This window comes from Diadema antillarum, unplaced genomic scaffold, assembly GCF_040938485.1.
Source record: "Diadema antillarum isolate AM-2024a unplaced genomic scaffold, OU_Dant_1.0 seq00000716_RagTag, whole genome shotgun sequence".
Classification (NCBI taxonomy): Eukaryota; Metazoa; Echinodermata; class Echinoidea; order Diadematoida; family Diadematidae; genus Diadema; species Diadema antillarum.
This window is the reverse complement of record NW_027271620.1, coordinates 915,995-932,658: the sequence shown is the minus strand read 5'-3', so window position 1 is coordinate 932,658 and position 16,664 is coordinate 915,995. Positions and strand designations below refer to the sequence as shown.

Below are 16,664 nucleotides of genomic sequence, written 5' to 3'. Positions count from 1 at the left end.
GTCCCTGACTGTGGTTCTGAACACAAAAGGGTACTGAAAAATTCTTTTACAAATTAGCAGACATAATGCCGATCCTCCAATACTGTTGCTCCATTACGTCACTGATTCTGCTATCAATGGCGAAGAAAGAATACTGGTTGCGTGATTATCCACCCCTTGATAGCAGGAAGTTTACCTTTCATTGTCCCCGCCGAATGAGTTCGAGCAGGGGACTATGAAACGGGCTCCGTACGTGTGTGTGTCTGTGTGTCCGTCCGTCCGTCTGTCCGTCCGTCCGTCTGTCTGTCTGTGTGTCCGTGTGTGATCAAAATGTTCAATTTGCTACTTCTCTGTCATTTACGAGCCAATTTTGATTCTGTTTGCGTTATATGATAGCACTACATGGGAGCTTTGAAACTTCTACACAGAATTTCAGTTGTGACCTTTGACCTATATTGTACATTTTGCTTGAAAATGCTACTCCTTCGCCATTTCTAACGCGATTTCGATTCCGTTTGCTTTATATGATGGCACTAGGTGAGGGCTTCAAAATTTGTACACAGAATTTTGACCTTTGACCTTATTTTTGACCTGTGTTGTACATTGGCTACAAAATGCTACTCCGCCATTTCTAACCCGATTTCGATTCTGTTTGCTTTATGTGATGGCACTAGGTGAGGGCTTCAAAACTTCTACACAGAATTTTGACCTTTGACTTCTTTGACCTTTGACCTTGATTTTTGACCTGTATTGTACATTTTGCTACAAAATGCTACTCCTTTGCCATTTCTAACCCAATTTCACTTCTGTTTGCTTTATGTGATGGCACTAGGTGAGGGCTTCAAAACTTCCACACAGAATTTTGACCTTTGACTTCTTTGACCTTTGACCTTGATTTTTGACCTATATTGTACATTGGCTGCAAAATGCTACTCCTTCGCCATTTCTAACCCGATTTCGATTCCGTTTGCTTTATGTGATGGCACCAGGTGAGGGCTTCAAAACTTTTAGACAGAATTTTGACCTTTGACCTTGATTTTTGACCTATATTGTACATTGGCTACAAAATGCTACTCCGCCGCCATTTCTAACCCGATTTCGATTCCGTTTGCTTTATGTGATGGCACTAGGTGAGGGCTTCAAAACTTCTACACAGAATTTTGACCTTTGACTTCTTTGACCTTTGACCTTGATTTTTGACCTATATTGTACATTGGCTACAAAATGCTTCTCCTTCGCCATTTCTAACCTGATTTTGATTCCGTTTGCTTATGTGATGGCACTAGGTGAGGGCTTCAAAACTTGTACACAGAATTTTGACCTTTGACCTCTTTGACCTTTGACCTTGATTTTTTACTTACATTGTACTTTTTGCTACTAAATGCTACTTCCGGCGGGGACATATATTACGCACCGCGTAATTTCTACTTTTCCTTGTTGTTCAAGGCTTCGTTGATGCGGGGTTTACCCGGATACAAGGCGTGAACAGTGTCATCCCGAGTTCTTTCATTCAGAATTCCTCAGAATACACAATTCAATAGGCAATTAGCACTGCTACTTTGCAAAGCTGTTAGCCAAATTCTTTGCAGACTTGACCTCTCACATGTCAGCTACACGTATAATTCACGACAAACAGCTATCATTACAAACATTCTGATAAAAAAAAACAAAATGAAGAAGCACACTTTTGAGTAGCGACACAGCTTTCTGTCACTGTCTCACTACTTCTAAAAAATACACAGATGACAAGAGTCAGAATATCCTCCAAAGGGGACACGAGCTATTTGGGCATTAATAATGTTTGTCTTCCGATTTCTCTCCATGCCGTCGCGGCCCAAACCATCATAAGAAAATAGGGCAATAAGTGTTATTAACCAGGGAAATAACATTACGCATTACATACATTTGGCAAATTATCACACAAATTGTCGATTTTATCAAAAAACAAGAATAATTGACAACTTAGGCCCTACTATATCTCCAAAGATGAACTTTAAACAGCATGTCACATACAAGGGAACAAAAGTTATAATTATTTGAATGAATTCATTCATGAGGCCAATAACCGTTGTAAAAAATACACACGCGCATAGAGAGGTTTCAAGTTCGATATGTGATCATGACTAGCTCATTGATAAAGTGTCATAGATTTTGTGTGATCGTTCGTTGGAATTAATTTTTTCAGCGCCATTTGTGCGTCACATCAATCAGCACTTCATGAAATGTGGTGCATGTATCAAACGCAACTCGCTGGTCATGCAATCGATAGCCTTGGTCAGCTCACTGTTACTGCGTAATTCTAAAGCCCTCGCCGCCACCAACGCCACTGTGCGCACCATGCTTTGTTTTGTCTTCAATGGGGTCAAGAGCAGTGCTTCATTAGCATACGCCCTAGCAATGGAGGCGGAGTCTCGATCGGGCAAGAACAATAGGTGCGAAACGCAACGCAAAGGCAAGCGTTCGAAAAAAATTTAACCGAAAAAAAAATTGTCTCAGAAAAACTGCGATTTGGAACACTTGTACTTATTCTTACACGCTGAAATTTTCTGTACAAATAGATAAAACATCAAGGAATCAGAATCCGTCATAAAAATTTTTGACCCGAGTAGTGCTTCCCCTTCATTTTTGGCTCATAATGGGAAAACTCCCCGTGCGACTTATGACTCATTTTGTCGGAGTGCCACACATATTCTCAATCGTTGTGTCTATGGCAGCTTAATAATGTGTCCAAAATGTATGTCCGAATTTATGGAATTGCCCCACAGCATATTTTGAATGAAAATCATACTAAAATACTGTGGTTTCAGTTAATATCTCTCATAAAGTTGTGCAAGCTTTTTGTATGTGTTAATTATTATTGATTGATATTGATGAAGTATATTATATCATTTTGTTGCCAGGGTAACAGCATTTTTATTGAAATCATTGAAATTGCTAATTTATTCATTTTACTCGGGATTTGAGCACTTGACTTGAGATATGCCACATGTGATTATCAGTGAGCAAAATATATGTTCATTCAATGTTGAATAATACATTGCCTTGGTAACAATCTTTTTTTCAATAAAAAGCATACAAAGTAATTGCTGGTTTAGCTAACTTCCTCAGTGTTAGATGGGGGTATTAATCACATTGAGTGATGGTTCTAGTTGTATCAAACTGAAGCATTTAAGCTACACCTCCCCCCACACACACATACACACACACACACACACACACACACAAATCGCACTTTATACTATCAAACCCTGGTTCAGTTCTTTTTCATAGAAGACTGAGCTGCAGGAACAGGGGTATCCATGACCATTAGATATTTCTAGTTATATCTGTAGGTTTAAAACCTGAAATGCTGTGAGTAGATACATTAAAACCAAACTTACTGGTATTCTTTAAAACTAGGGATACAATTTAATGGAAACTTGGCTGTGGACAGATGTCATGCCTAGGCAAGGAATACAAAATTATTCAAATGACAGTGGCAGTCCAAGGGCAAACTCCCAATGCCTAAAACTGTTTATTTTATTTCCATGATCCCAGTCAGTTTGTGTGGAGAAATCACACAACACCTCTATATAAAGCTTCCTTACTGTCAAAATATACATTGTGGTGGTAAGTGATTGTTAATGGTGGTCTTATTTGACCCCTTGAAAGGGTTATCATCTTGAGTAGGGGGTTGAATTGCTGAAATTAATATTTTCTTCATCTTGAAAAAAATTAATAAAAGTGATCAGATTTTAGTAATGATATCCTTTTACATTGATATAAACAAAGTTAATTCAATTGTATATCCCACACAAGAGCCTGGATTGTAAGGTGGCCCTTTTATCTACATCCTACTCTTTCAGTGTTTGTAATTAAAATCTACGTTTCAATCATATTTTATTTCTGTGTCACACTAGACGCTCCAGAAGTATCCAAAGGAGTTACAGGAGGACCCCATCATCAACGCCCACTTGGCATCATTGTATGACAACTTGCTGGAGCTTAACCTCTGCCGCATCATTGAGCCCTTCTCTAGGGTGCAAGTCTCACATGTAGCAGGCATCATCAAGCTTCCTTTGGTAAGGATTGTGATATATTAAAACACATTCCAGTGCATCATGGTCAGAAATGGGGACCCATCTGAACCCACTTTTTGTTTCCTCACACTTTCTTCCTTTTCTTGCTCGAGAAAACGAGGCATTTAGGGCGTGTACAGAATTTGTCATGTAAATATTGTGCGTTTTAACGATTCACATATAATAAATGCCTCTAAATTATTGAGTCCATTGTATTGAAAATGCTATTTCAACCTACCATCTCATCTCTTAGGGCTTTTGCACGTACTGGTGAAAAATGCCAAGAAAAAGACAAATTTGCTTCAGCCTATTCCCCTTGTTTGTCCTCCCTCAGACTGTCATCTTTCCATGATATGTACTATGAATCATGACAGGTGTGCCATTTTGGCAGACCATGTAAACTGTTGATTTCATTGATTGAGCAATTGTGGCAGTTCTGACAGATGGACATCAACAGTACGTCACATACTTTGCTTGGTATACACAGTATGTAATGTTCCCTAAACTTAAGGAAGGAATCTATGCCTGAGAAAGTACAATAGTATACGACCTTGCCATAAGTGTTGTGTGCTAGTATATTGTATAGTGGGTTTCAAATAAGCGTACACTGCCAAAATCCGGACAGGCGTCATCTCCACTAGACCACCGAGCTTCCACCCGACAACAAGTGTTGGTTCTAATCCTTATAGCATGCAGCGGGTACTGCATAATCATTCAAATTCATAAATTTCTTCCGTCAAGGAGTTTAGGTTCGAATCCTGCTCGAGTACGTACGCACATGTTTTTTTTTATCATGGCTACTACTAAAACACTGATCAATTCAGTGCTTATTTACATCCATGTCAGGCAATTTGTCAATCAGTTGAAATAAAAGCACCTCGACAGAAGAATTTCATGAATTTGAATAAGATACTCATTACTGAGTATTCTGGTCCATGATGTCCCCCAGCACCTCATGGACGTCTTTAACTGTGCCTCCATAGATCAGCTTAGCAGGCAGCCTTTCAAACATCTCTGAACTCCTGTATTTCCTGACACTATCTGAAAGATGCAGTTTCACATGAAGCTCCACTCTGTTTTGCAGCCCTCTGTGCATCATGCCCATGCAATCCCCAGGGCTCGTACGCGTCAGGGAATTTCTGGAAAGTCAGGGAATTTAAAAATACTTTTTCCAGAAGCAAAAAGTCAGGGAAATTCAGGGAATCCATCTATTTCTTCTGGAAAGCCAGGGAAAATCATTTTTCAACTGAAGATATTTGTTAAAATGGTACAGTTGAACCTCTCTTATCCGGCCTCCCTTTATCCGGATCTCTCTATTATACGGACGCAATCTCGCCGTGATTTTTTTTAAAATAATTACGGGAGGAAAGGGGGATTCCCAACTCCTTGAGAACTCCTACACAAACACACATGAATTACATGTTACTTCCAACATGATTTACATACATTACATCAAATTTCCTTCCAAATTGCTTACCTTCAGACATTTTAACATCCCCAAACATCCCCAAATCAGCGCAAGAACATGGACAGATTATGCGCTCGAGTCCTCTCATATCGCATTGCCACATATAGGTCCATACACAGCCGTCGATATGACTAGATAGACATGCATTGTTTCGAGTCATTGGCTGAGCAAAGAATGATATTGAACACTCAAAATTGTTCACACACAGTACACACCCAAAGAAAGAGAGGGAGACCATCTAACAATGGCGACCTACAGTCGACTTTGCCGAGCCGTGATGATCGAATTTTGAAGTGTAGTTTCGTAGACTCGTACTGTTTATTTTCAAGATCTGCTTGATACATTTCTTAATAATTATTTAGGTAAATCATCCCAAGAATTTATTAAAGAAAGTGATTTCATTCTTGCAAACACGAACCTCTATTTTGGGGTCTGTTACTGAGTGTAACAATGAAAAGGTTGCAGTATACACATTAATACATGTGGTACTACAATGGGCTACATCAGTACATGTGTATGTATATGTACATGTATAAAGCATTGAGTCTCCCATATCCGGCCAAATCCCTTATCCGGATGAGCCCCGGTCCCGACTTGTCCGGATACGAGAGGTTCAACTGTATTTGATTTCTCTTATCAACAAAGGAAAAATAGTTTGTCAAATTTGTGGTTTCTCGTATTAAGACCATTTTCGTAATAAACTCCACGCAGATATTGTGTCTATTGCGTCCTTCATGTGCATGTGCACGTGTACTTGTGTGTATGACTATCGACTTGCAGTGGTGTAAGGTGCCGTGGTGCCTTTGTGTACACATACACGTATGTGTGACATGAGCGCTGCTGGTGATGTGATTGGCATTAATTGCGTGCATGATCGAAGCGTCAGTCATCTTATAACACGAATGTATGATTACTTTTGGATCGAGATAGTGCTTTGATTTTGATATAGAATTTGAATTAAAGCATTTTACCTCAGAATATTGACATTGACAACACAATCATTTCAATGTAAATGATTTTGCATCATATGCCCCTCATGTGTTCTTGAACCTCTCAAGAAATCGTGTCTGCTTAGCTTACTCGACGGACGATATCGCAACCTAGTGGTTGCTTATTTCCAAAGGCGCAATTATCGCAAGTCTGCGTTTAGGCTGCGCATGCGAGCTCTAGCTAGCTAGTGCTACTTCGCTGCAGTGCGACCGGCCTATGGTTGTTTTCCGCAAGTCTGCCTTTTTGTAGGTACATGTACGTACAGTGAAACCCTGTTATAACGAGATCCATGGGACCGGCGATATTACCTCGTTATAACCGGTACCTCATTATAATCGTACGCATCAAAAACAAAGAAAAACATAAGCACGACGTCATATACCCATCAATGAAAGTTAAGAACATCCTTTGCGTTGTTATTACACAACTATGGATCATTATTGTTGAGAGAATAAAGGGAAATCATTGTGAATTAGACGAAAAAGTACGTAGGGGTTGAAATGAGCTAATTCTTTATTTTTCTTCCAAAAATCTCTTCGCATAATATTTGCACATTATGTTCTTGAGAAGTATAGGCCTATATTATTTTCGTGATTCTTTCTACACCTATCTCTTCCTCTTGTGTTGAACCATTTTGAAAGAATTTTTTTTTTCGTTTGTGAAATACAGTGTAAAATGATAATGCACAAAATCAGATTGTATAAAATGAGTTTGTTAAGTTTTTAACACCAGCGCAAATAGAGTAGCATACATGCGTTCTTTACCGTAACTTGCGAGGTATTTTACACTGTTGGTGCTCAGTGGGAATTCGATGATTTCATGAATCATTTCAGCTGTAATTTTATACAATGTATGATCGTTGCGCCCAAAGGGATTAAAAAGGCGTTCTTTATTTTCTTCCGAAAATCTCTTCGCCTTTTTGTACATCCGTTCTTGAACTGTTAGATGTGTTTGTTTCTCTTTCTGAACACCGATTAAGTATAAGAGGTTAACATGCGTTATTCAACTGCATGTATTTTTACGCTACTGTCACCCGGCGAGATCGCGATGATTTCATAAATTATTTCGGCTTTAATCATACACACTCGTATTTAACTTATCATTTGTTAAATGATAATGGACAAATCCAGATCTATTCAAACTAATAAATGCGTTTGTTTCTTTTTCTGATTTAGGTTAACATGTGTTATTCAATTTTTTTTTACGCTACTGTCACCTGGCGAGATCGCGATGATTTCAGAGTAACATACATGCGTTGTTTACCGTTAACTTGCGAGGTTTTTTACACTGTTGGTGCCCAGCGGGAATTCGATGATTTCATGAATCATTTCGGCTGTAATTCTATACAATGTATGATCGTTGCGCCCGACGGGATTAAAAATGCGTTCTTTATTTTCTTCCGAAAATCTCTTCGCGTTTTGTACATCCATTCTTGAACTGTTAGATGCATTTGTTTCTTTTTCTGAACACCGATTAAGTGTAATAGGTTAACATGTGCTATTCAACTATTTTTACGCTACTGTCACCCGACGAGATTGCAATGATTTCATTAATTATTTCGGCTTTAATCATCCACACTCATATTTGCTAACCAGCAAAAGAACTGGAAGTCGGAACTAAAAATGTAAAGGATATAATGATTAGTTGCACACACATTCCAATTGTCCATTTTTGGCCACAAGTGTCGCTACATGAAAAGTTTTTGAATGCGTTTTTTTTCTCGTTGTGCTGTGGTCTGACCTAATATCACGCATGCATATCTCGTGAAAAGGAAAATCGAATGATTATGTTCAATAATTTAGTAGGAACATCAGAAGGCATTCCTGTGTTTTATCGCGTTTAGAAGAAAACATGGAAGAAAACATAGTTCCGTCCAAAGAGGGCAACATACACAATTTTGCATAATTCTTGTTAACAGGTTATCAAAATTTGCTCAGCATTTTACTGTTGGGTTTCTAAAATTGTTTTCCACTCACCTAATCCATATTGTTGTGTGGGGAAAATTCCCCTTTAAGGAGCTGCTTTCAGAACAAAGCATAAGTGTGTACGTATAACCGAGTATACACACTTGTTTTGTGTTTTGCTTCCTAGTATTATGATGATGTATTTTTACACACTTTAGAATAAGATGTGTACATCGTGTAAAATGGTCATGGAAATTTACATTTTCTGCTCTGGAAAGTCATGGAAAGTCTGGGAATTTTGAAAATGTGGAAGTGTATGAACCCTGAATCTCACACAGGACCTTCCAGCTGAGGCTGGAGCTCATAACATTAATCATTCCACCACCACCACCCATGTTTTCTAGTAGCGTTTGCTAGGATCTGTGCTCTTTTGCTATATAGAGTCTCGGGTAAGAATTTATCATACTGCAGATTAGTGGGATCAGTATTCACCATCTTATCTTGCTAGTATACAGATATTGACGTACCAGAGGTGGAATATAACAATTGAGATCCTTGCAGGAAGATATATTTTTGGTGAAGATTGTTATATTTTTCCGAAGCACATAGCGCTGAGGAAAAATATAGTATTCTGAGACAAAAATATAACTTCCCAAGGGAAATGAAATGTTATATTCCAGCAAAGGAAAAGAAGTCAATATCTGTTATGTTATACGTATGACCTACAGTACAAGAAATGAACTGCTGTATATAAAGCAAAATGACTTCTACTTTTTCAACCCCACTCCACACAGTCAAATTCATGAAAGCGCATGAGAACATCGTGCTAGTGGTATTCAATCAAGCCATACCTAGATCTAACTACGATGGCTTTCAGGTTCTTCCTTGGAGGGGAGCACGGCAGATGCAATATCATCGCCTGTATTCACATTCCTAGAACACTCGCTATTCAGTTGTACGTTGGGCCTAGTTTCGTAGCAGTAGAGCTAGATTTTGTATTGACAGTTGTAAAAATTGTAGAAGACTAGATCTACAACTGCTGCTTTTGGTCTAAAGCAAGCTTGTTGAGATAACATTTGTTTGTGGTGATGTATGATGATGTGAACTTTCTGACAATGTAGGGCCTAATCTCTTCTTTCTGCGGTCACTGATACAAGAGCTGCAGACTACGGACCTGGCCCTGGTCCAGGTCTTGGGCTAGTAGCATGAATAGAACTATTAGTAGCAGTATCTCTAAGAAACTTGCTCAGTTCAGGTGCTGGTAATGTAATGGGAAACTCTTTGGCTTCCCTGTCACGACTGTCTAGCATTAATGCAGCTGTCATTTGTATGACGCACCTCTTGACCCCTGGGAAAGGTGCGTCATGGTCGCGTCAAGTACCACCAATTTGATGACGCGTGGTACCGTCATGGGAGCAAAATGTCTGTCACAATACTGACCCATATGTGCGTCATAGTCGGTCATTTAACCAGAGTGTGTCAAAAGGTTTGTTAATAGGACCGTCATGTAATTTTGCGAGGCTTCTTGCATGGTATCCCTCCGTAACAGAATAAAACAAACTCACGATCGCGAGCCGGCCGAATTCACCGGCTCCTGAAAACGCGAAAATGACACAATTTTCATTCAGTTTTATTATATCATACTGATATTCACTTCATTCTCGTATGTCTTCTTTTTCTATCTGATGTCAGACTGAAGGTCTTTTCAGAAAGTTTGAGCACAAATTTGCTCCAAAACCACACTACCAAACACGATTTGTGATTAAAATCATCACATACACTTCGCGGCATCGCGAAGCTCGCTATCCTTCAATCGCTCTCACTGTAGTGTAGCATCGACCGTCGACCATGGAATCTGCGGCAAAACCACGTGCGTGATGTGGACCATGTGGTACATGTATACAGTACAGGCGTACATATGTATACGTATACAGAAGACGAGGCGTGGCAGAGGCCAGGCCGCAATTATTTTTTCCGTAACCTTAACCTGCCGATCGACACATACAAACGATTATGGAACTACTGAGAGTCTATTAAAACCTATATTAACTTAAGATAGTAAATTCTATTTAAACACTAGCCATATAAACCATGTACCTAACTTAGGGTTTAATAAGGTTCTTGTTTAAATAGGCAGGGGCTTCAATCAAGCTGTTTTCGAATCGGGGAAGGGGAGGCGGGAGGTTACGGAAAAAATTACTGTGGCCAGGCCGTAGTTTCGCGAAACTAGATAGTTCAAGGACATGCCATAGCAATGTGTATATCAAAACACGCGTTTCTATGGGATGTCCATGAACTAGGGAACAGTTTTGAGAAATTCGAAGTCATTCGAAGTTGAAGTGGTTTTTTCCTACGCATTTTTATTTTTGTTGTTGTTCATATCTCAAAAATTAGATTTCTTAATTTGTTCAACTAGTATTTGGGAATCTTGTAATATATTTAAAATGTTGATAGAAATTTCTGAATATATTCAGAAAGTACGCCTAGGTGCCTAGACCTACTGTTTGGATATTTAAATATTTACAATTACCTTGTATCTTTATTAAAATACTTTATGTATTTTATTTCTCATATGTTTTGCATTTTCTTAATATAAATATTCTTTGATATTAATACTTTGTATTCATATTATATTTCATTGCTATTTTTCGTATGCATTTTTGTTCATATCTCAAAAATTCGATTTCTTATTGTCAACTAGTCAGGGGCATATAGATAGCAGGGGGGATGGGGAATGCATCCCCCAGAATTTTAGCTGGGGGGATGGTGTGTACATTCAACCCCCCCCCCCCCCCCCCCGATCGAAAGATCGAACAAAAACTATATTAAATAGTAATATTGCATGCCAGTTCAAAAATCAAACAATAGTATTTAAATGATTATCAAATTATTATAAAAGTTACAATATGACCGAGTTTATATATATGTATATATATATATATATATATATATATATATATATATATATATATATATAGATATAGATATATATACGACCCAGTTATAGGGAAATCACCCCCCCCCCCCCCCCCCCCCCCCCGGGGTTAAGGACCTGTCTACGCCACTGCAACTAATATTAATTTATCTTGTATTTATAGATAAATGTTGATACAAATTTCTGAATAATATTCAGAAAGTAGGCCTACTGTTTGGACATTTAAATATTTACAATTACCTTGTATCTTTAATATTCTTAATACTTTATGCATTTTATTTCCCATGTTTTGCATTTTATTCTTTGATATTATTTTGTATTCATATACGTATATTCTATTTAATTGCTTTTTTTAATATGCATACACGCGGCCCCGTTGTAATTCAGCCACGTATCTAAGATGGGCTTTTACCGTGCTTAAATAGATATGAATAAATACGAATGAAATCAAATTTCAATCTTTAATCCACGCCTACAGGCAACAGAAACAAACAAAAGTAAACAAACAAGCACACATCAACAAACAAACAAACAAAAAATGCAAACTTACACGCCGTGAAACGAGCCATATAGTCTAGGCTAGGGTGCAAAACGAAAACTAGCCGTCGGGAAGTGCGCCATACCCTAGGTTTAATAATATATAGCGCTCGCATGAAAAACGAAAACTAGCCGTCGGGAAGCGCGCCAGGCTACAGCGCTCGCGTACAAAACGAAAACTAGCCACTGCACTGGGACATGATCATTCAGAGCTCTGCAGCATTCCAGTCTGGTACGTACCGTGAATAACATGTGCGTCAAGGGTCAGTCATTTTCACGAAGAGGTGCGTCACCATTTTGCATGGTCAAAGGGAACGCAAACCCAAAGAGCAATGTGGATTGAGTGAAAGCAGTAACATTAGTAGAACACATCAGTGAAAGTTTGAGGAAATCGGGCAATCGATGCAAAAGTTATGAATTTTTTAAGTTTTGGTGTTGGAACTGCTGGGTAAGGAGACTACTAGAGGTTATGACGTATGAGTGGACTACAATATAAAGAAAATATAAAGGGAGTTCAATAAAAATTCATTTTTCATAAATATTACACATTCCATCAACTTGATACTGACATATGTTAGGGGTAGCACTTATTCCCACTGCTTTCTGAAAGCGGTTAGTCAAGCATTCTTTCATTTTGCTAGAAAAGTGAATTTTTGTGGAATTCCTTTTATATTTTCTTTATATTATTGTCCACTCATACGTCATAACTTCTAGTAGTCTCCTCATCCAGCGGTTCCAACGCCAAAACTTTAAAAATTCCTAACTTTTGCATTGATTGTCCGATTTTCCTCAAACATTCACTGATGTGTTCTACTAATGTTAATGCTTTTACTCAATCCACATTGCTCTATGGGTTTGCGTTCCCGCACTCTTCAGACCCCCATATCATTGTTGGCACTGAGTCTTGGTTAAACCCAAGCATAAAGAATAGTGAGTGTTTTCCGGAGAATTATACAGTGTACAGGAAAGACAGAGAGAGGGGAAAAGCAGGAGGAGTATTTATAGCAGTAAGGAATGATCTCATCTCCACTCATTTAATCTCTTTGGATGTAGATTGTGAACTGATATGGATTTCACTGCAGATGGTGAACTCCAAACAAATCCACATTGGGTGTTTTTATCGCCCACCGAGTAAGGGTTCAGACCCTATCAAGAAACTCAGGGAATCCTTGTCTAGGATAGATTTCAGTAAAAACCCTATAGTATGGGTAGGAGGTGACTTTAATGTCCCAGACATTGATTGGTCCAATCTGTGTAGAAAGCCTGAACACCACTGCGTGTACCCCCAGGAACTGACCACAGAGCTTCTCGATTTAATCCACGATTTCTCACTCACTCAATTGGCTTACGAACCCAATCACAACCAGAAGACGAGATCAGGCAATGTTAGAAATATCTTGGACCTACTTCTCGTAACAAACCCTGGCTGTTTTGCACCAATTGTGACAAAAGCAGGAATATCTGATCATTTCAATATGATAGCAGAAATTTCTTTACGCCCAGTTCTCCATAAAGCAAAACGTAGAAAGATTTATTTATGGGATAAAGCAGATACATTTAATCTCAGAAAGGATATGGAAAATTTCTTTCAAGTTTTCCAGGCCAACTATGCACATAAGACAGTGGAGGAGAACTGGAACGCATTTAAGGAAGCTATTTATAGCAGTGTTGATTCAAATGTTCCTTCAAGGTATAAGAGTACTCGATTTAATCTTCCTTGGATAAACGGAACCCTCAAGCGATTGATTAGAAAGAAAAATAGGGCGTTTTATAGTGCCAAAACAGATGGATCCCATCGGAACTGGTGCCGTTATAGGCAGCTTCGTAAGCAAGTCCAAAAAGAACTTCGAAAAGCTGAACAACATTTTTTAGGAACAACAGTTTTTGACTCACTCACTTCTAACCCCAAGAAATTTTGGTCTTTTATTAAGCAAAAGAGGCGTGATACAAATGGTATATCGGCTTTATACTCCAAGGGAAAACTAGCCGATACAGCTCGTGAAAAAGCTGAAGTCTTAAGTGATCAATATCAATCAGTTTTCACTAAAGAAGATTTGATTAATATTCCTCATATGGGACAGAGACAAATCCCAACAATATCAGATTTGATTATTTCTACAGAAGGTATTATGAAACTTCTTAAGAACTTAGATGTGAATAAAGCTTCTGGCCCAGACGGCATTTCTCCCAAATTTCTCAAGTTATGTGCTGCACAAGTAGCACCTATATTGCAAGTCATATTTACGCAAAGTCTTCGGACTGGCACGCTACCCCGAGATTGGAGACAAGCTAATATAAATGCTCTGTATAAGAATGGTAGTAGATCCGACCCAGCCAACTACAGGCCGGTATCCCTCACATCCACCTGCTGCAAAGTCTTAGAACATATCATTTATCGCCACATTATGAGCCATCTGGAGGATAACAATATCCTCAGTAACACACAACATGGATTCAGATCCAGACGGTCGTGTGAGTCCCAACTGATTACAACAATTCATCATATTTTCTCCTCTGTCGAAACCATTAAGCAAGTTGACGCTGTTGTGTTAGACTTTGCAAAAGCGTTTGATACTGTACCACATCAGAGGCTCCTTCATCGCCTCAAGTATCTTGGAATCCAGGGCTCATTACTTTCATGGATTTCACAATTTCTCACAGAAAGGGAACAAACAGTTGTAGTCCAAGGGTCATCCTCAAGACCCGTTCATGTTTCTTCAGGAGTGCCCCAAGGCACTGTTCTGGGCCCATTGCTTTTCTTATCATATATTAATAATCTCCCTGATCAAGTTTCATCCAACGTCTGCCTATTCGCAGACGATTGTGTAGTTTACCGTCCCATTAAGACACATAAAGATTGTGTCATACTTCAACAAGATCTACGTACCTTTAAGAGGCTTGGGAAAAAAATGGCAAATGAAATACAAGCTGGACAAATGCAACGTTATGCGCTTCACAAGGAAGTCTCGTCCCATTCATCACACGTACACCTTAGCCGGTCACCAGATAGAAACAGTGTCCAGTCACAAATACCTAGGAGTTGTCTTATCAGACAATTTAAAATGGAATAGACATATTGATATAACTACAGCCAGAGCAAGCAGCATGATTGGCTTTCTCCGTCGTAATCTACATATTGCACCGAGAAATGTTAAATTACAAGCATACAAGAGCCTAGTGCATCCCCACTTGGAGTATTGCTGTACAGTATGGGACCCCTTCACTCAACGTAACATCTCCAAGATTCAAGCAGTACAAAATAGAGCAGCCAGATTCATCTGTAATGATTACAAGTGGCAAGGTATGACAACCCGAAGTTATCATCCGGATAATTACTCTACTTTATACGGTTCCTCAACTGCTCTCGCCAACTCCTTCTTCCATAGAACAGCGAAGGATTGGAATAATCTGCCGAGTAACATAAAGCAGATTCATAAATTTGACACATTCAAAGAAGCGCTCCAGCGTCACCTCCGTTGTGATTAGCTGCACATCACACCACAGTGCTGAGTGATACTCTATCCAGAGTTTTTCAGCGTATTCATCCAGATCCAGATCCAGATCCCTTTAATGCGTCAATGTCTCATAGAGGTGTGTCACTTTTTGTGACGGAGGGTACGTTATGGTACCTAAATGGTATGACGCACATTGGTACTTTGACGCACCTATCCCGGGGGTCAAGAGGTGTGTCATACAAATGACAGCTGCATAACTGGAGTAGTAGGCTCTATAGCTTCCAGGACATTCTCCAATTCTTTTTCTCTCAAGTGAAGCGCAGCTGCTCATCAAAGTGACTGCCATACCAGTTTGACGAAAAGAAATCTGTTGCAATTTCGTAATTCGCGCTTGTTTTATGTAGCGTGTGTCATGACTGTGTGATGCTCATACTGTTAGCGCACTGTACTACTGTAGTGGTACATGGTTGACTGGTCACGATTGCATTGGTGTGTGCAAAGCGTCTGTCTCTGTGGAAGTTGTGCGCAACATAACTGTTTTTTATTATGTCATCCCTCCAGATCTAACTCTATTTGTGTAATGAAGTTGCTGTTATATTCCAAGGTTGCACGTAATTTACGTCATTGCAACTGATTGACAAATTGCCCTACATCAACTCTTGATGTAGGGCAATTTGTCAATCAGTTGCAATGAAAACATCTCGACGGAAGAATTTCATGAATTTGAATAATTTACGTCATGCTATAGAAATATAACGCTTCTCATCCTTGTGACCATAGTCACGTGACAGCATTTTGACCAATCACACATTGGTATGTATATAGGTCATAGAATATTGATAATTATACCCCCACCCACACATACGTAGTGTGTGTGGGGGTATATACATGTAGGAATAACTTTAATGGCGGGTGGTTTGTTGGTCGGGCGGTCAGTTGGTCAGGTGATTGGTCTGTTGGGCGGTCGGTCCGTTGCAAAAAATCTTGTGGATCGAACTACTCTCATTTTTTGAGCAATTGACCCCTAATTTGGCATGAGTGACCGCTCTCAAAGGTAAATGTATCAGTATCAAATGCATTGCCATGGCAACTGCAGATTTTCATAAAAATTGTGGATCGAACTACTCTCTCATATTCAAAGCAATTAACCCCAAATTTGGTATGTGTGAGGTGGATCTACCAAATGTGGATCAAACTACTCTGTCAGTTTTATAGCAATTTATTTGAAATTTGAGATATGTAATGTGTAGTTGTGCAAGACACCTTTTATGTGTGTGTTGATAAATCTGTTGCCATGGCAACAACAGCTTTTTATACCAATCATACAAAAATATGTGG

The 16,664-nt window shown here is 39.0% G+C and overlaps 1 protein-coding gene across 1 annotated transcript in view; it reads left to right on the top strand.

Moving 5' to 3' along the window:
• LOC139737941 (26S proteasome non-ATPase regulatory subunit 11B-like) overlaps positions 1–16,664 on the top strand; it is a 232,528-nt gene that overhangs the window by 185,202 nt on the left and 30,662 nt on the right. The window contains exon 9 of the mRNA XM_071648606.1: positions 3,879–4,040. Coding sequence (XP_071504707.1) covers positions 3,879–4,040 — 162 coding nt within the window. The remainder of the gene's footprint in view (positions 1–3,878; positions 4,041–16,664) is intronic.